Source organism: Aquarana catesbeiana, linkage group LG02 (assembly GCF_042186555.1).
Source record: "Aquarana catesbeiana isolate 2022-GZ linkage group LG02, ASM4218655v1, whole genome shotgun sequence".
NCBI classification, from domain to species: domain Eukaryota; kingdom Metazoa; phylum Chordata; class Amphibia; order Anura; family Ranidae; genus Aquarana; species Aquarana catesbeiana.
In genome coordinates this window covers 643,510,481-643,531,053 of record NC_133325.1, presented here as the reverse complement: position 1 = coordinate 643,531,053, position 20,573 = coordinate 643,510,481, and the positions used below count along the sequence as shown (strand labels likewise).

At 40.3% G+C, this 20,573-nt stretch overlaps 1 protein-coding gene across 3 annotated transcripts in view; it reads left to right on the top strand.

Annotated features, from left to right (window-relative positions):
* SH3KBP1 (SH3 domain containing kinase binding protein 1) overlaps positions 1 to 20,573 on the top strand; it is a 529,030-nt gene that overhangs the window by 194,206 nt on the left and 314,251 nt on the right. For all 3 annotated transcript variants that reach the window (XM_073616470.1, XM_073616471.1, XM_073616469.1), the window contains exon 3: positions 1,210 to 1,330. In XM_073616470.1, coding sequence (XP_073472571.1) covers positions 1,210 to 1,330 — 121 coding nt within the window. The remainder of the gene's footprint in view (positions 1 to 1,209; positions 1,331 to 20,573) is intronic.

The window sequence follows — 20,573 nt, the reverse complement described above, 5'->3', positions numbered from 1 at the left end:
CGTGTTTTTGAAATGAAGACATGTGAATAGGGCTATATAAGACCCCCGCAATGAAGCTCCTGTCAGAAGTGTGACCCAGAGTGATTTGGTGAGCTCCCATCCCTCCCACCCTGTCGCAGCACTTTTATGTGGTTTGTCACCCTTGGATCAAGGGGGGACTTTTGAATGTTTTATTTAAGGTACTCGCTCGAGTTCTATGACTGAGCGAGATATTTTAATGATTATTTAAAGACAAATGAATTCTTGGAATATTTTAATGAATTTTATTTAATTATTTATACCAATAAAGGTGCCGCGGCCATTTTTATTACCAAAAAAAAAAAAAAAATATATATATATATATATATATATATATATATATATATATATATATATATATATATATATATATATATATATATATATATATATATATATATATATATATATATAAATAATATAAGATGGATTATTTATTGTAAAAAAAAAAAAAAAAAAAAAAAAAAAAAATATTTAATAAATTATCAAAATAAGTTGTTCTCGTTTGTATTATTTCTTAGTGGTAGTTTCAATTCAAATACAGCCTACATTCCCATGTACTTGATGTGTGATTATTTTACTTCCTTGTGGTCATTTTACTTCCTTGATGGTGTAGCACCATGGACCATGGTGTCACCCGTGTTCTCGGCAACTGTGGTGTCTGTTTATAGAATTTTGTGTATTTCTCAACAGTGACTGTGTATATATAACCAGTTTCAGTTTGTGGTATAAAAAAAAAATGATACTAGCAGCAGTGTGTTGGTATACAGTATTAACACTCTATATACTATGCTATCTGAGCAGGGGGATTTTAGTTCAAGGACATTTTTACTTGCTTTATCTTATGTCTGTCATCAAAATTCTTTTGGTGTTTTATATTATCATAAAAATACCTCAATAATATAAAATGGTAAATGTGCTTACATACACAGTATGGTCTTATGACATTCTGTACATATGTTTTGCAGTGTATATTTTACATCAGAAGTCTGGGAAGAGACAATATATTGACATCCTTTCACGTGTAAATGTTTCTTTGGGCTAAAGTGACCCTTTGGCATTTTAATTTGACACTTGTATAGACAGGCATTGCAGGGGGAGCACAACAACGTTTTATATGATATTGCCTCTGTAAATGGAAAGCGCGCCTTAATATGTGACTTTATGCCATATTTCTCTTTTATTCTCCAGGAACTAAAGAAAGACATTAAAAAAGACCTTAGCAGTAAACCACCAGACAGGCCTAACCAGACCATATCTAATGGCAATGCCTTGCTGTCAAGTGAAGCAGTAGTCCGTGGCTCTGGACGAGGTAATTGATACACCACTCACATTCTATACATAGACACTGTATGTGCGTTATATTTATTTTTTTTCTCACTGTGGGGGCATTCACAGAAATAGCTGAGGCTAAAAAAAAATCAGAAAAAGTGCATTCATTTGCTTATTATTTACTGCATAAATTTGGAATAAGTGCAGGTTGTATTTTTTAAAAACATTGTAGAAAAAAACGACACAAAGTGTGGGAATTGTTCAGTTTTTTGTCTGTGCAATGTTATTATGTTCTCTGTGTTTTTTAAGAGTTCTAAAATGTGTTATATTTGGTTTGTACTTACTATTTTGTTGCTTTGTGGTTCTTGTTTTTTCCATATTAATTTATAGATAAATCTTATTTAGTGTATTTGACGATACAGGAAGTGGTCTTTATAACCTACTAAATAATACAAAATCTGCTCTGCCATTTAAAGCTAAAATTGTCTGTCAAATGGATATCTATCTGGCTTGTAGTCCAATGGACAACTTTATTCAGGAGTGAGACGGGTGCAATTGAAATCTTTAATGACCACAGGAGAGCAAGGAATTATGGAGTGAGATTTACTGCTTTCTGTAAGGTAATGGGTCTAATATGCAAGTACGGTACATTATATCCCTATAGAAGCTGTATCTAATGGGCAAGTATACTAATTCAATATTTTGGATATTTTATTGCATGTTGTGGTGAACCTTTCTCCATAATCCTGTGTACCCTCTGCATCTAAATTAAGAGGAGAAATAGATGTTAAAATCCATGGTTATTCTGGGACAGTGACAGTAGCTGGGATGTTTCAGCAGTCCTGCAAAGTGAAGAACTGAAGGCACTTTGGGGGGGAGATACTAAAACTGAAACAGGAGCAGTGTGTCTGTGGAATTGGGAACAATGGATGATTAAAAGAGACAGCAAAATGTAATCGGGTTATTAGCAGGGTCTGTGTCATGGAGTCCAGCAATTGTAGAGGTAGTGATGGGACATGAGAGATGGGGATGGGCTTTGTTGCCAGGAATTGTTTAAACAGGAAATGTGGTAATGTAGCCAAGATTCCCACTAGACCAGGTTAAGTGGAGATGAGACTGATATTTTACATGGTGCACTAAATGTAGGGAGAGGGACCATCACACATATGCTGGAGACTGGGTGCTGAGGAATTAACGCACATGTGCAGGACACAGAGGTTAATACATGTGTGCTGCTGATGGGTAAATGCAAATATGGTCACTGGCAGTTGAGAGATTATGGAAAAAGGCATTGGGGGTGGGCACCAAGGGGTTAATACACACACACAAAATATTTTTTCCCTAAGGGGTTGATGCACATGCTTCTGAAGCAGATCCCATGCACTGCAGATGGGTTTAATGCTGAAGCTTGGGCATTGTGGTGACTGATCATTGAGAGGTCAGTGCACATACACTGCAGACAGGTCACTGATGGGTAATTCACATATACAGGAAGGCCATTTCACTGCTAGCATAGATACTGGTGAGTGAGGTTTAATTGCTGGGGGCCTGATATGGGTGATTGATTAGTGCGTCCTAATACATGCAAACAGAATCCTGTGAGGGGGAAGAAACTGATGCTGAACTGAGGCTCATTCCGAGTGCTGAAGCTTTCACACACTGTACCTAGGCTCAGGCTGCAGTGTCTACGGAGATGACATAGGCAGTAGTGTTCGATATGAAATGTGTGCAGCATGAGTGCCACTGCAGACTGAGGAGTGTCTGGAGGAGAATGTGGAGAGAGTGGGCTGGAAAAGGGATACCGGAGCAAGACTAATTTGTGTGTGCTGGAGATGGGATCTGACTGGGAGAAGACCAATGTGTGAGCTGAATGTTGGATCTGACTTGGGAAAAACCAATATGTGTGCTGGATGTTAGAAGTGACCGGAAAAAAAAACCAATATGTGTGTTGGAGGTTGGATCTGACTGGGGAAAGACCAATGTGTGTGCTGGAGGTAGGATCTAAGTGGGGGAAGACCAATATGTGTGTTGGACATTGGGTCTGACTGGGGGAAGACTAATGTGTGTGCTCAGTTGAGATCTATTTGAGGAAAGACCAATATGTGTGTTGGAGGTTGGATCTGACTGGAGAAAGACTAATGTGGGTGCTGGAGGTGGGATCTAACTGGGGGAAAACCAGTGTGTGTGCTGGAGGCTGGATCTGACTGGGGAAAGACTGATATGCGTGAAGTAAATAATCACCTTTGGACTGTGACAGGACAGCACAAGCAAGCACACTGATGAGCCCATCTTTCTGTCACTCTAGTCTCTTTCCTCCAATTGGCATGCTCCTTGAACTGTAACACATCTGTTTTGCTGATTGTGCCGATTCTCACTTTCTAAACTCTGCTGTGTAGTCAAGAGTCTGATACCAAAATACCTAGTACTACTTACACTGTTTGTGTTAAAAAAGAACTTCAAAAAGTTGTCCTTGAGCACAAGTCAAGTACGTTCTTGGGTAAGATGATGTTATCAGTGTGCCACAGGTAGAAGGAAATACTTTTTTTTCTTACCCTGCAATCAGACTGTACCACTGTAACTTTGTAGGAAGTCACAAGGTGGCAGTCTGACATTTGTAAAAAGGAACTGGAATGAACACGATGGTGTCATCTCAGAACCAGCATCTAAGTTCAGAAATAGATGTTGATCCTGGAGTAGAGGCTTGTTTACACCAAGTGCATTGGGGCAGTAGTGAGCAGCCCAAAAACAAGACAAGGCAAAAAGGCTGAGGCTAATTATCACCACCAAGTTGTGGTGGTGTGCGCTGAAAAAAAGTACTGCACGCAGTACTTTTCTTCAGCGCAGTGTGGTGCAACACAATCCACCACCTCTCGCCATGCTGCTGGCAGTAGAACTGAATGAAATGTCACTTGTAACATTTCAATAAAGTTCTAACAAAAAGAAAAAAGTAAACAGTGCAATGTGCCAGGTTCAGTGCATTGGCACAGTGTCCTCCCTGCGAACACCATCAGCCGTGCAGGACTTGTGAATGAGCCCTAATGATGGTGGTGTTCCTCTGAAAAGAAAAGCAGATGGAAGCATTGTCAGTGGGAACACTGTGAGATGTAATCAATACCTGTAAGTGTCACACACATCACTTGGCATGTGTACAGTTGACATTAAAACTAGATCTGATGTTCCACTATAAAAGGTTCAAATGATCATTTTACTGGTTTACTGATGAGGATCAATGTACAAGGTAGACTAAGGATCAATAGAAAACATTTTTGCAAAGAGAATTGCATTGATTGATTGCTTGTACTCCGCTTTGCTTATTCAAGCATATAGGCACACAAGGAGTTCCCACCACTTGCAAAGCAAACCACTGCTCCACTACTGCCAAAAAACATTGGCAGATTAATGGGTGCAGCAGCCAGAGGAAGCACATAGCTGCTGATAGGGGAGTATTGCAGAGGTGTTCTTAGCAGTTTAGCAGTTTAGAAGCCTTGATTCTTTCTATAATCACTTTGACCAATTTCTGAAGCAAGCTTTCAAGGTGAGTATTTATGAGACTTTATATTAGTGTTTCATTAGGATTTTCATCTAAATCTATAGCTATGGTCATTTGTCGCAGTTCTGTCCAAGGGCAGTAAAGGGCTGCAATTCTTAGGCTGTAATAATGTGATGGAGCAGGACTAGGGATGAGCAGAACACATAAGGATACATTAATGGGTGTTTATGCTTGATTTACAGCCGTTGTAAGCCAAGTGGCATTTGTGAAACTGTTTACCAGGAGAAGCTTATGTCACTGAAGCACAGAGGCTTCTGACTCGCTGAAACTGTGGCTGTTGTCAGTTGTGGTATTTGTTACTAGTGTGGTTATTTATTGGTTTACATCAGAAACTAATTGCCATGTACAGTGAATATAAAAAGGCTACACACCCCTGTTAAAATGTCAGGTTTCTGTGATGTAAAAAAATGAGACAAAGATAAATAATTTCATAACTTTTTCCCACCTTTTAATATGTACAACTCAATCGAAAGACAAACTGAAATCTTTTAGGGGGGGGTAAAACTAAAGTAATGTGGTTGCATAAGTGTGCACACCCTCTTATAACTGGGGATGTAGCTGTGTTCAGAATTAAGCAATCCCATTCAAACTCATGTTAAATAGGAGTCAGTACACACCTGCCATCATTTAAAGTGACTCTGATTAACCCCTGAATAAAGTTCAGCTATTCTTGTAGGTCTTTCCTGACATTTTCTTAGTCGCATCCTACAGCAAAAGTTATGGTCCGCAAAGGGTTTCCAAAGCATCAGAGGGATCTCATTGTTAAGGAGAAGGGTACAAAAGAATTTCCAAGGCATTAGATATACCATGGAACACAGTGAAGACAGTCATCATCGAGTGGAGAAAATATGGCACAACAGGGACATTACCAAGAACTGGACACCCCTCCAAAATTGATGAAAAGACGAGAAGAAAACTGGTCAGGGAGGCTAACAAAAGGCCTACAGCAACTTTAAAGGAGCCGCAGAAATATCTGGCAAGTACTGGCTGTGTGGTGACAAGAATCTACTGTATTCTTCATATGTCTGGGCTATGGGGTAGAGTGGCAAGACGGAAGCATTTTCTTATGAAGAAAAACATCCAAGCCCGGCTAAATTTTACAAAAACACATCTGAAGTCTCTCAAAAATATGTGGGAAAATGTGTTATGTTCTGATGAAACCAAGGTTGAACTTTTTGGCCATAATTCCAAAAGATATGTTTGGCGCAAAAAAAAAAACACTGCACATCACCAAAGAACACCATACCCACTGTGAAGCATGGTGGTGGCAGCATCATGCTTTGGGGCTGTTTTTCTTCAGCTGGAACAGGGGCTTAAGTCAAGGTAGAGGGAATTATGAACAGTTCCAAATACCAGTCAATATTGTCACAAAACCCTCAGGCTTCTGCTAGAAAGCTGAACTTGAAGAGGAACGTCATCTTTCAGCATGACAATGACCCAAAGCATACATCCAAATCAAAAAAGGAATGGCTTCACCAGAAGAAGATTAAAGTTTTGGAATGGCCCAGCCAAAGACCAGACCTCAATCCAATTGAAAATCTGTGGGGTGATCTGAAGAGGGCTGTGCACAGGAGATGCCCTAGCAATCTGGCAGATTTGGAGTGTTTTTGCAAAGAAGAGTGGGCAAATATTGCCAAGTCAAGATGTGCCATGCTGATGGACTCATACCCAAAAAGACTGAGTGCTGTAATAAAATCAAAAGGTGCTTCAACAAAGTATTAGTTTAACCACTTCAATACCAGGCACTTTTGCCCCTTCCTGCCCAGGACAATTTTCAGCTTTCAGAGCTGTCACACTTTGAATGACAATTGCGCGGTCATGTAACACTGTACCCAAACAAAATTTTTATAATTTTCTTCCCACAAATCGAGCTTTCTTTTGGTGGTATTTAATCACCTCTGGGGTTTTTATTTTTTGATAAACAAACTAAAAAAGACCAAAATTTTTGAAAAAAAAAAAAAAAAAGTTTTCCTTGGGTTATGTCATAAAATTTTGTTTTCCCCTTCACTGACGGGCACTGATGAGGCGGAGCTGATGGGCACTGATATGTAGAATTGATGGGCACTGATAGGTGGCACTGATATGCAGCACTGATGGGCACCAATAGGCGGCACTGATATGCAGCATTAATGGGCACTGATGGGCGGCACTGACAGGTGGCTGTGATGGGCACTGACAGATGGCACTGATGGGCAGCGCTGATAAGGTACTGATGTGTTACTGACAGGTGTTACTGCTGGGCACTGATTGGCACTGTGGTGGGCTCTGATTGGCACTGTGGTGGGCACTTGAAGGCTTTTTTATTGGGGAATGCTGGGCACTGATTGGTAGCTTATTTGCACATCTGAGGGGGCTGTGCTGATAATGTGCTGATTAACAGCATAGACCCCCCACCTCTGACAGGGAGAGCCGCCGATCGGCTCTATGCTCTACGTCTTATGACGCCCAGTCAGGATAACAAAACCACTTCCCGGCCGTCATTCTGCATAAGGCGGGCGGGAAGTGGTTAAGGGTGTGATCACTTATGCAACCTTATTATTTTATTTTTACTTTCCTCCACCTAAAAGATTTCAGCTTGGTTTTTCAGTTGAGTTGTACAGTTTATAGGTCACATTAAAGGTGGAAAAAGTTCTGAAATGGTTTATCTTTGTCTCATTTTTTTATATCACAGAAACCTGATATTTTAACAGGGGTGTGTAGACTTTTTATATCCACTGTATATACATGACATGAGTCCTGCTGTGGCCTCAAAACATTTCTGCTAAAGATAAAATTCATGTGTGTGTGTGTGTGTGTGTATATATATATATATATATATATATATATATATATTTAAAGATATACAGTACAGTACATGTGAATGTAATCCACTTAGTGTCATACTGTGGTTTGGAAATGCGTATAAATCTCTAAATTTTTTGGGCCTAGTAGGCAACACTAGGTACTGCAACCTCAAACAGATTAACTGCAAAGTGCTCTGAATACAAGGATTCTCAGATTTTCAAAAATTCTTCATCTCTGGCCTTTCCCATCACTGGCCAATCACTAACCAATAGTGAGGACATGTTGGGGCAGAGTAAGTGCCTACAGGAGCTGTTCACAATTTGCAATTTCCTACGGTTCTCTCGCTAGCAGCATCAGATGGATCAGGACACGTTTATAATCAAGAGAATTGTAGAAATGAATGCCATCAAATATTGAGGTGCATTCCCCTGATGACCGCTGTACATGTCCTTTTTGCTTTCCTTTTCTCCTCATTGGGGCAACTGATCTTGTGTTTGCTATCTATGGAGTCCACCATTGTGCCTTATGTTGATTTTATTTAGTTGCATTTGCTGTCAGATAATTATAGAGGCTTGAGTTTCCTGAAGAAGCAGGCTTTGACCTGTGAAATGTGTTTGTGTATCAAGACCAAGACTGCTCTTTGTACAACATTAGTATGCTTATGTATATGTGATATCTGAACAATCTGTTCAATTATTTCCCTCTCTTTTTTTTTTTTTTAATCTTTTGAAATGGAATAAGTGTTTTGATATTTTTATATATATATATTAGTGGCGTGGTACCTTTTTAAAAGTCCTGTTTAGTCTTTTTTCTGTTATGGTTTTTATAGTACATTTAAGGATGTAGTACCTGTAATTCCAGAGGAAATAGCGGGGTTACTGAGGTGCCCATGCCCCCCCAGATTTCTATAATAAAATTTTTTGTCTGAAGTCCATCTCCTGGGTCCTCTGCAGCTGTGTCCTGTATTGAGGTCAGCAGGAGGTACCAGTGCACACTGTGGGGAACCCAGCAGTTTGACGTTTCCAGGAGAGTTGGTTTTCCTGCAGGCTTTGGGGATTTCTACTGAACAAAGGGGTGTTCAGGCAGCTGGAAAGGTAAGTATTTAGTCCCTTCTTTTGCAGGTATACTTCCTTCTTTTGCAGGTATACTTCTTTCTAGATTGTTTTTATAAATAACCATGTTCAATAAAAAAAAAAAAACACCTTCCTTTTATCATGGCCACAAACCACTGTATAATCACTTTGATCAATTTCTGAAGCAAGGGTGCACTTTCTTTATCCCACAGGAACTATCCCTTCTATGACAAGGTCTGTTGGTTTTGCATCCCAGGTCAAAAGTTTCTGGTCAGAGGTGGGTGGGACTAAATTTCAAATGGAAATTGAAGGAGTTGAAACCCCTAGTACCTTATGGGTCTAGTATACAAAGGGTTCCACAGGAACCAAGGGATCAAATTGAAGACTGAAATAAGTGCCCTGGGGTACCTGCACAGGTAATATGTTTTAGGATAAGAAAGGTTCACCTTAAGGTGATTGTTTCTTTTGGCTTTAGGGAGAGGATGAAATTACATTTGTGTCCAAGTTTCTCAACTGGCCATTCCAAAATGTTCTCATCATCAAAAAAAGTTAACACCACTACATTTCTGCCTCCCTTAATGTTGGATGTTTTCTGTAAATTTGAGTCCAAGACGTGATATGAGAATGGAGAGATTGGCATATAAGCGGGTTACAGGAGCACACCAAAATCACCTACACCCCTCTGTCCTTACCTTTTGAGTTTAGAAGCCCAATAAACATACCTTTCAATGCCCAATCACACAAGCAGGGATATAGAGGTTGGATACAAAGTTTACTGCAGCATAACACGTTTGGTCCTCATGAGGGACAGGGGGATTTGGTCTCAAAAGAGGGACAGTCCCTCCAAATGAAGGACATTTGGGAACCATGCAATAAAAGACATCTTGGTGCTTGTGTAGGTATTGTAGATATGATTATAATGTAAAATTATTTTGTAATACAATCCTGAGTATGAAATGTAGTCAAATATGCAACAGCAAACTAGTGAAAGTAAAATAAAATTACACCCTGAAAACAAAAAGACTGTTCCAAGCACTGACCATATACAGTAGATGTCCTTTAAATTGGTGAGTGAAACTTTCTTGCTGCATTAAAATGTGACTGGCCTGTGTAATGAAATTGGATACAAGAGATTTTTTTTATACTGTCCCTATTTCTATCTTGTGTGCAGCCAAGTCATTTTACTCTTTTGCCAGCTTGTTCTCAGTGTCTTGAGTCCAACGCTTATGTTTTGTGAAATTTACTGTGAAACCGTGCTAAGGGCAGACCAGACAAAAAGGTACAAAAGTGTAAACAATAACCAATATGCTGTAAAAGGCCATACATACAGAAATGGCTTGGAACATGTAACATTTTTAAGGAAGAAGTTTTATACAACTAATAAGGGCTGAAAATGGCAAAATCAGCTGGTTGCAGTCTGTGTTTGTCAGGGCTAGGGCTTTGCTAGGACTCTCTGTCCTGTGTTGCTCTCTGAAGAGTGATCCCCATTCAGAAGAATGGGTCATGTTCAGCAAGCAGTAATGCATAAGATAGCGAGGATAATTTTTGCCACATTGTGATGCAAAGCATACTGTATGTACTCCCTTCTCCGCTGCCTTTGCAGCATAAAGGGCAGTGGTTGAGGGGGGCAGTAAAAATGTAGTTGTCAGAAACCATGAAATCAGGCTGAGACAGAAGTACAGTTAAATCACACTTGTTTAATAATAAAAGTAAAAAGAACAAACGTAGTCAAAACATAGCCAAATTTCAGTAACCGGAATGGATAGTCAGCCAAGCCAGAAGTCAGGGATCAATGTAGTGGAACAGCAAGCAGGATCTGGAGCCAGAAGAAATGTCAGCAAAGCAAGTCTTGAACAGGATTGCAGGAGATAGTTTCTGTGATGTTGACCAAGGAGAAGGCAGAGATCATCTGCACTGGATGGCTTAAGTAGGCAGGACTGACGAGCAGGATATCATTAACAGCTGAGTAACTGTGGAGAGAGATGGTAGCTGGCAATTATCCGTCAGCTGGCGGCCAGCTCAGAGAAAGAAAGGGCTGAGCCCAGCCCTGACAGTAGTTCAGCAGCGCGTTTTTGCTGCCCCCCAATCACAAATGTAAACAAGGCCAAACGGTGTAGATTGAGAGTATGACAGCTCTTCTATAGCAGTGGCAATTCCTCATTTTAAAGCCCAGTTGTAGTTTGAGAACATTTCAAGAATTAAATCAGAGTGGCACAAAGTAGTAAGCAACCTTCCCAATTCCTTGCTGAAAATGCCTATTCTCCGCGCTATGCTGCAGACGAGATCACGGTGCGCCGTACGAGAGCAATTGTCTGTGTATAGCGGTCTGACACACCCCCTGTTTTCTTATTTATTATTTTATTTTATTGCTAGGTCCCTATTAGACACAGATATTGTTTACGTTCATGTACATGATCATATTAAAGCCTTTACTACAAACACATCAACAGCATGATTTATGATACCGTATGTCTGAATGATGACATTTCTCTACCAGGGGGCAGTGTAAAGTGATTGTATGTCAGCCTAAAGCAGAGAGTGTGTGATTTATTGGCACAATTCAGAGGTGACATTACAATCCAATATCTTTTATATGATGTCTGCAGAAGATAACTGCAAAAGTCCAATTAATAATTTTCTGCTGTCATTTCAGCTAGTATCCAACAAATTCTACTCTAATTGCAGTGTAAATGACCTCTGTCCACTTGTTTCTTAAGTTATTTCAGATATCTTTTCATTATGAGTCATCTTGAGTGGAAGTAAAAATACCCCAGACTTAACTGCTTGTTGTGCTGTATTATATATATGGCCCCTGTGCATTCCAATTATGTACTCTATAAAATAAAGTACATTTTATATAATAAGGGAATTTACTAAACCTTGGGGCACACAGAATCTGGAGCAGCTGTACGTGGTAACCAGTCAGCTTCTATCCTCAGCTTGTTCAGTTAAGCGTCAAATATGAAAGATAGAAGCTGATTGGTTGCCATGCACAGCTGCTCCAAATATTGTCTGCTGCAGTATCAAGCTTGGGTATACAATGTATCGAAAGTTTACCGGTTCAGCAGGAATTGGCCAACTTTTGGTACATGTGTACCTCTGTCTGCTCAACAGAAGGCAGTCTGACGACGACTTCTGTGGAACAGTCATGCTGGAAGACCAGCATTCGATCAACGCTTGAATATAATTAAGCTTGTCAGCTGCTACAAAATGATCGTATTGTGCTACGTGCTAAGCTGCCAGTACCTGCCCACACTCTCATATAAGCGTGTTATTAAACAATTATACTACCAAAAGTACAGTGCTGTATACTACTGTGATCCAAAAACGCATATGATAATAAACACTTTTTTCCCTTCTTTACAACCACAATTTCCAAAATAAATGAAATGATAAAAATGATATGATTTCATATGATAAATGATATGAAATTATAAAAAATAATCATACATAAACAGTTTAGTCTCCAACTAAACCCAGTGTGGTTTATTTCAGTGTCCTTAATGTGTAATGCTGTCTTGCTGAATTAGTTCACCATCAATAATTGTGCAATGAAAATCTTAATGTTTATGCAACGACATATAAATGTACGGTCAAATGAGCTTGTGTCATATACAGGACAAATATTGGACAGGTTCCTTAAGTATTGCAGACCTCCACTGCAGTGAGCCTTTATTTTATTAGATGGTACTTCCCCTGTAAGATACCTTCAACTCTGCTTCTCTGCAATTATATATAAAAGGAAACTCACAATAGTGCTGGGTTAAATGGTCAAGATCTTATTTAAGGGTCACAAGGTGAATTTCTCCTTTAAATGGATCTTGTGAGACTATCTTGTTCTTATATCTTGCAATTCTCAATCTCACCTCCTCCTCCACTCTATCACATGAAAGGGATCAAACTCCAGATAGTGGGTACCACTGGTCCTCCTGTACAGGGCCCGGGAAAGCAGGGGGGCCCAAGCAGCAGGGTGAATCAGATGTGGGCAGGGAGGGTGATCGGCTCGGCGTGGGGGGGGGGCAGTTACTGGAACCAATCCCCTGTATGGCTCTCGGCAGCAGCTGAAAGCTTGCTTCTTCTCCTCTCCCTCCTGCCAGCTTTCAGCTGCTGCAGATTGAGCCATACAGGTGATCCGTTCCAGTAATTACCCTCCCGCCGCACTAATCACCCTTCCGGTGTACTATACCTTACTTCCTGTTACCCAGCCCCTCCGTGTGCTCCCAACCCTGCAGTGCTGCTGATTTCAGATACAAGCACACAATAGCATTCTTCAGGATAGAGAGTGGGGAAAGGGTCTTGTAAATATGTTATGTTCACCAGCCCCATCCTTTCCTGAATGAACACAATGAGTGATCGGTACTGATCACTCACTGTTCATTCATGACTAAAGCATAGTAAACTGTGTTTATTTTGGGGGAGGGCCCTGTTTGGTTGGCTGTATGGGGCCCCGTGGTTTCTAACAGCAGCCCTGGTGGCAGCAGTGGCTTGAAGGAGAAGTCGAAATTGGGATTTAGTTAGCTTCAGTGTGTTATTGTTTAGCAATGCAATCCAAGGATTGGGCTGTATATCAGAATAGAACAATTAAGAAATAATTAGAAAAATCCTGGCACAGAAGAACCGCACCACTGTGCATGTCTACCAGATGTGGAGCTATGGGCCGGGCTCTCCACGGTCCCTAAAACAAGTCGGATACTCCGGGACATACTTTGCTATTCTTTGGGGGGTACAAGATACCATCTGGATAATGCTTTGTAAACCATCTTTATAGTTGATATATTTTACAGCGATTTAGGAGTTGCCAACCAAATGTCCATCCAGTCCTCAGGTGTAAGGACTAAAGACAGGTATGCCATCCACTTATCAACATAGGTGGGGATAAAGGTTTTAGCTCAGACACAGGGCCTTGTATAGTGTGTAAATGACCCATTTGGCATGGGGATCTGATAGGCACAATCACTCCAACGTAGTTATTGAGTCAAAGTTTGAATGGGACTGTACATTTGGGGTATATAAGTGTCTGATCTGGAGGTATCTAAAAATGGTTTAGAAGGGTTTAAAATCGGTCATGTTAACTATTATCTTGTTAAATGTAAGCGTGACCAGTGGAGAAAGGTCGAAGGCGATTCATACACCAGGTAAAACGCCGGATTGTGGAGGAAGGACAACAACAGATTTTGTGGGAATATAAGATTTGATTTACGTTTTATCCTATCCCACAGACCCAGGGAGTGATTGGTTAGTGGGGTTTAAATGTAATCTACAGTCTTTGGGAGGGAGCCAAAGCAAGTTATCAATAGTATGAGGATCAGTGTCAACAGCCTCTAAGCTGACCCAAAGGGGTGCCTCTTGAGTGGCATGGTATTTAAGGAGGGGAGCCAACTGGGCTACCTGATAATATTTAGTGAAATGAGGAATACCCAGGCCACCATCAAACTTAGAGCGTAGTAACGTAAACTTTGGGAGGCGGGCCTTATTAATATGAGAGGGAACTGGGATCGGTAACATTCTAAATAGGTAGAGAATTTTCGATAAAAGGGACATTTTAATGGCAGAGATTCTTCCCAACTAAGAGATTTGAAGGGATGACCACTTAGACATTAAATTGGATAAGCAAGTGACCATTGGAGGATAACTTGCTCTGTATAGAGAATTAGGGTGTTTTGTAAGTTGAATGCCTAGGTATTTCATGCTCTGGTCTGATCACTGAAACAGAATCAACGTCTAAAGAATCTGAAAGTCTGCAACTGTTAAATTAACGATTAATGCTCTAAATTTTGAGCGCTTAATCTCCAGCCCAGAGATATGAGTAAATTTATCTTACAGAGGAAGCCGGTTCGGAGTGGAAATGAGGAGCCGTAATAAGGAGAAGGGCATCCTCCGCAAACATGCAAAGTTCATGATAAACACATGCAACCTCAAGTCCTTAAACAGGTTAATTTCGGATTAAATGTGCAAGCACGGGCGCCGCCTCCTTATCCATGCGTCCGGCCCCTTTTAGGACGCCGGACGCATGGATTCCTATGATGGGGCGGGAAAGTGTATTTTTTGAAGCACCTGATTAGAGCCTGAGGCTCTAATAGGTGGGCTCAGGTGGGTGTCATCGGTGTGTCCCGTGATCCATCCGTGGGGGGTGGGTTGGTGTGAGCGGGTTGTCCCAGGAGGGACACTGGTAGCACTTGATGGGCACACTGGGAGCATATGAGGGGCACACTGGCAGAATATGATGGGCACAGTGGCTGCAATTGATGATTTTTTTAAAAATGTTTTTGCGCCCCCCAAAAATTTTGAGCACCAGCTGCCATTGGCGAGCAGTTCAATCACCAAAACAAATAAGGGGCAACTTTGCCTTGCCCCTATTCTATGGGAAATACCGCAGACTTATAGCCAGAATAGCGGAGATAGGTGCTCGGGTTCTCATACAATGCAAAAATCCAAAGCTGGAAATTTGAATCAAAACCCCAGCGAGTGAGGATGTAGCAAAAGTATAGCCAAGATACTGAATCGAATGCTTCAGGGAAGTCTAGCGTTAAAAGGTATACTGGTACGCAACGGGAGTGTATTTAGTGTAAAATCAACACTACGTGTGTTATCATGGGCCTCATGTGTCCTCAGAATAAAGCCAACCTAGTCTCTATGAACTAAAGTACCAATGAAAGTGTTTTATTGCAGGGAGAGTATTATTGGCAACAGCTTAACATATGGCACAGCAGTGCAATGGACGATGGTTAGACCATTTGATATTGTCTGTGTCTGGCTTTGGAATCAGAGGTTATAATGGTAAGTGTCTTTGGTCAAAATGAATGACCATCAAGCAAGTAGTTGAATGCTTTAGCCAAAAGGGGATCCAGGAAATCGGAAAATTTTTTATAATAAGCTAAGCTGCTGATAGTCTGTTGGGACCTGGGTGTTTATTAGTTCTCATAGCCTTAAGTACCTCCTCAACTTTGATAAGGCTATCAAGGCGAACCCATTGTGAGGTTGAAAAAAGGAGACATCCAAATTCTCGCAAAATTTTGGTCGGATCGCTAGTGTAAACGGTGTCAGATAGTTGAAGCCGTATAGGTTTTTGAGTTTGGTTTATGTTGCGAAGTTGTAAAGTTAATAGCGTGTTCGGCTTATATGCTTTAATTAAATATTTGTGGCGGGAACATCAGATCACCTTTTCTGCTGATTCAGCAAGGAGCAGGTCTAGTTCTGTCTTGATTTTTTCAAATACTTATTTATTAGTTGTCGGGTTATATTGGCATTCCATGTAGGATACCTGAAAACCGTTCTAGTTTATGTAAATAAGTCTGCCTAGCTAGTTGCTCATCTACTTTGGCCCTTTTAAATTGGACATCAATGGCCAGTTGATGCTTGGTTTTTTTTTTTTTTTTTTTTAAAAAGAAGGGATTTTTAGGGTGATAAGAGCTGGGCTTTAGAACAATCCACAACATGATGAATAAATTGAAAATTCATTAACAGAGCTTAAAGTGATTGTAAAGGCAGAAGGTTTTTAATCTTGATGCATTCTATGCATTAAGATTAAAAAAAACCTTCTGTGTGCAGCAGCCTCCATAATACTTACTGTTGGCTCCTGCTGCTGTCAGTCAAAGTCAGGGAGCAAATGAGGAGAGAGAGGGGACAGGGCCTAGCTGGGGCTCGTGTCTGAATGGAGACATGGAGCTGCGACTTGGGTGCCCCATAGCATGCTGCTTGCTGTGAGGGCACTCACCTTGGGGGAATGGCCAGGAGAGCCAAAGAGGGACCTGAGAAGAGGAGGATCAGGGCTGCTCTATGCAAAACCATTCCACAGAGCAGGTAAGTATAACATGTTTGTTATTTTTAGGCAATCACTTTAAATCCCATGTACAATTTCTCTTTCACAGAACCCCCACCCACCCATAATTTTCTTAACACTTATAGATGGGTATCTAAAGTTCAGCAATCCGTAGGCTGGTCCATCAACATCATGGGCCTTTATTTCTCTTTCTTGCAAGTGCCATTCAGTGCACGGTGTGTGTTCATGACAGCCTTCGCTCACAGGAAGTGAGCTGAATGATTATGGGCACAATTCAGCCCAGGGTGCCAACAAAAAGGGGCAGTCTTTCTGTCTGTGTGTGTGTTTTGGGGGGGGGGGGGGGGCTGGGGTAGCTGGCATGCTGGATCAAAGGTAAGTATTGCAGCAAAATCAGCTTTTTTTTAGTTGCCTATGCTGGGCAACGTATAGAAAAAAAATAGCAGGGCCTATATTTCCACGCTGAAAGATGAAAATCGGCTCTGTAATTCTAATTAGTAAATGATAGTAGTACATTTTTCAGACTAAAATTCTCATAGTCAGAATTTTTATTGTCTGTATGAAACAAATTTAGCAATAACATTAGGAATTTTGCTGTGCCTTACTCTAGAATCTAGATCAACTCTGCTACAATTTGTGGTAGGTTGAATTTGATTGGTATAGTTACGTAACTAAAAAACTGTCAGCTGACTGGCAGTTATAAGTAACAGATTGTGCTTTCCCTGACCTTCTGTTTACTAGGTGATTTTATTTGCACTTTAAACTCATTGATATATTATAAAGCTTTACATCTGTATATTGGACACAAGGCATTGGGGATCTTTATTGAACATTGATCATCTATGATAGAACTGCCTTTTGAATAATTTATGTATCATGCTTTTTATTCTACGTTGGCATGAGCACCATAGATTTATTTTTTGCTTACTTTGCTTTTTTAAATGCCAGCAGTGGCATTGATTCAGGCCTATTATCCTGTAAGACCTATCTGACCATACACTTACTAAAGTATTGGATTCTTGCCATTCAGTACATTTAGTTTATTGGACGAGCTATCAAGTCCCGACAATACATTGCTACTGCATTTATAATGAGCCTACATTTCCAAAAAATGAGAAATATTATTTTAGAAAAAGATTTTGCAATGAATTTAAATAAGCCTGGTAAGTATATTCTTGTACTAAACTATAAATGAATGTAATGGGGAACTTGGGTTGACCCTTTAAACTCTATCACTCATCTACATGTTTATAAGCTGTCGTTCACATTTAAAAAGATTGACAGTGTCTCTGCATATTTCATAATTTTCTGCTTCCATGATAATAACAGCCTTCAGCAATTTATGAATATTCCTCCATTTATGTGCATCACATAAAACACATCATTGATTGGATTGTTTAGTAGGAACTATCTGTACTCTATTTTTTTTCTTGTATATTATCCCCAATAAGGCTTTTCATCATGAACCTTATTCAGGAGATACCTTAGTACCTTTAAACCTAGGTATGATTGTACACGTTAGTATTCAATATACATTTGAGTGAATCTTGCACAATAAAAAGCACATTTTGCCCAGGCTATAAACATTAAACTATTTAAATATGTGTATTTAGCCATAACATAGTTGTAAGTAAGCCATGCCTGACCTGTCTAGCTGTTTTAATGTAAAGTTTTTTATTCTCAAAAATCTCAACAAAGGCTCTGGGAAGAATCCTTGAAATATTTTTAAGGTCTCTGAAAACCCTTGCTTAAAAATAATTTGTGGTACATTAGTGTGATCATTAAATTGTTGAATGTTTTAAATATAAGAATAAAATGGCATAACTAGCTTTTTTGACCCCCCCCCCCCCCCCCCGCGCCATTTTTACAGCATCTTACTCTGTACAACAAGATTTTAGGCAATATACTGGAAATCAAATGAATAACAATCATAGAAAAGAAATACAGTAAAAATCGTGGTTTCCCCTAACATTACTAGTTAGTGTAAGTGCAGAGGATACTAAGCTAAGCAGGGCAATAACTTCTCCGCAGGATGTGGAAACCTTGCAAAAAGATCAAATTAATGGGGTGGTCAACTACATGGCAAATGAGGTTCAATGTAGAAAAATGTAAAATAATGCATTTGGGTGGCAAAAATATGAATGCAATCTATACACTGGGAGGAGAACTTCTGGGGGAATCTAGGATGGAAAAGGACCTGGGGGTCCTAGTAGATGATGGGCTCGGCAATGGCATGCAATGCCAAGCTGCTGCTAACAAAGCAAACAGAATATTGGCATGCATTAAAAAGGGGATCAACTCCAGAGATAAAACGATAATTCTCCCGCTCTACAAGACTCTGGTCTGGCCGCACCTAGAGTATGCTGTCCAGTTCTGGGCACCAGTCCTCAGGAAGGATGTACTGGAAATGGAGCGAGTACAAAGAAGGGCAACAAAGCTAATAAAGGGTCTGGAGGATCTTAGTTATGAGGAAAGGTTGCGAGCACTGAACTTATTCTCTCTGGAGAAGAGACGCTTGAGAGGGGATATGATTTCAATATACAAATACCGTACTGGTGACCCTACAATAGAAATAAAACTTTTTCGCAGAAGAGAGTTTAACAAGACTCGTGCCCACTCATTAAAATTAGAAGAAAAGAGGTTTAACCTTAAACTACGTAGAGGGTTCTTTACTGTAAGAGCGGCAAGGATGTGGAATTCCCTTCCACAGGCGGTGGTCTCAGCGGGGAGCATCGATTTCTTCAAGAAACTATTAGATAAGCACCTGAATGACCGCAACATACAGGGATATACAATGTAATACTGACACATAATCACACATAGGTTGGACTTGATGGACTTGTGTCTTTTTTCAACCTCACCTACTATGTAACTATGTGTAGACATGTCCCCTTTCATTTGTGGTCAGTGTAGGTAGGAGATCAATTCACCATTGCTCACGGTTCACGTAATCCCCTGCAACTTCAAGAGAAACTCTAGGGTTCCACAGAACTCTGCTTAAGAATGGCTGCTCTATGTTTGGGGTCCAGTCAGTTTCTAATGGCTTACAAATACCTGCTGTGTGTTTACATTTAAAAAGGTTTTTGTACTAATTTCTTTACAAGACATCTAGATACAGAGATGAATGAGGGCTTGATTTAAGCCTCCTGCACATAGGCGGTTTGGCCCATCAGTTTCCAATCCCCAAATTTTCAGGTGCCCGCCTGAAAGTGTTCTGCGTTCAGGGCATACGCCCCTGAACACATGACCCTAAACGTTAGTACTGCTTGGTACGGTGTCCAGCTGCCAAGTGTCATAGATTTTGATAGGCTGCTGGCAGTGGAGCTGGTCTTTGACCTGTGTCTCCTAGGTGTCAGTAAATGATGGGATTTGATACTGCGGGCCAAACTGCCCATGTGCATGTATCCTTAAAATGTTTTTTTCTGCTTGTTCAGAATATGTACATTGTTTATTGTGCATGATCTGGACACAGGTTTACTTTAAAGCATTTGTTACCCCAGCACTTCATATTGCTGATATGTGCCTACTGTACTATGTACTAAGAAAGTATGCTCTTCTCTTTGTATTGCTCCCTTTATGTGAAATCCCTGGTGTTCCTGCTAGGCACTCTGCTTTCCTATTAAAAACTGACCACACTAAGTAGGAGAGCACACCATGGTCTGTTCTCTAGCTATGCTGGTAACTCTGTGTACTCTATTCCAATGATCAGACTTGTACTGACCCCTCCCCCCCCCCGCTGCACAGCCATTCACTGGGAAGCTCAATGTACTGCTGCTTCATCTCCCCCCAGCTCCTTTGCAGATGAGAACAAAGAGAATGTGATCACTTAAATAAAAAAAAAGGGAAAAAAGGTATTTATATATTTTTTTATATCTATACAAAAATGTTTTGCCTTTTTATTTCTATTTTAAACGGAATGGGTTGTTTTACAAGGTGATTGTTTACAATCGTTTTAAGCATGGGACCGATTCAGGGGAAGCAGCAACCAACAGAGGTTATAAATATCTTATAGTTGATAAAAACACAGTACTGTACATAGGAACACTTGATCCTGGGCCTGTTATTTGTCTGCAAGGGATTTTCAATTCTGTTGATCAGT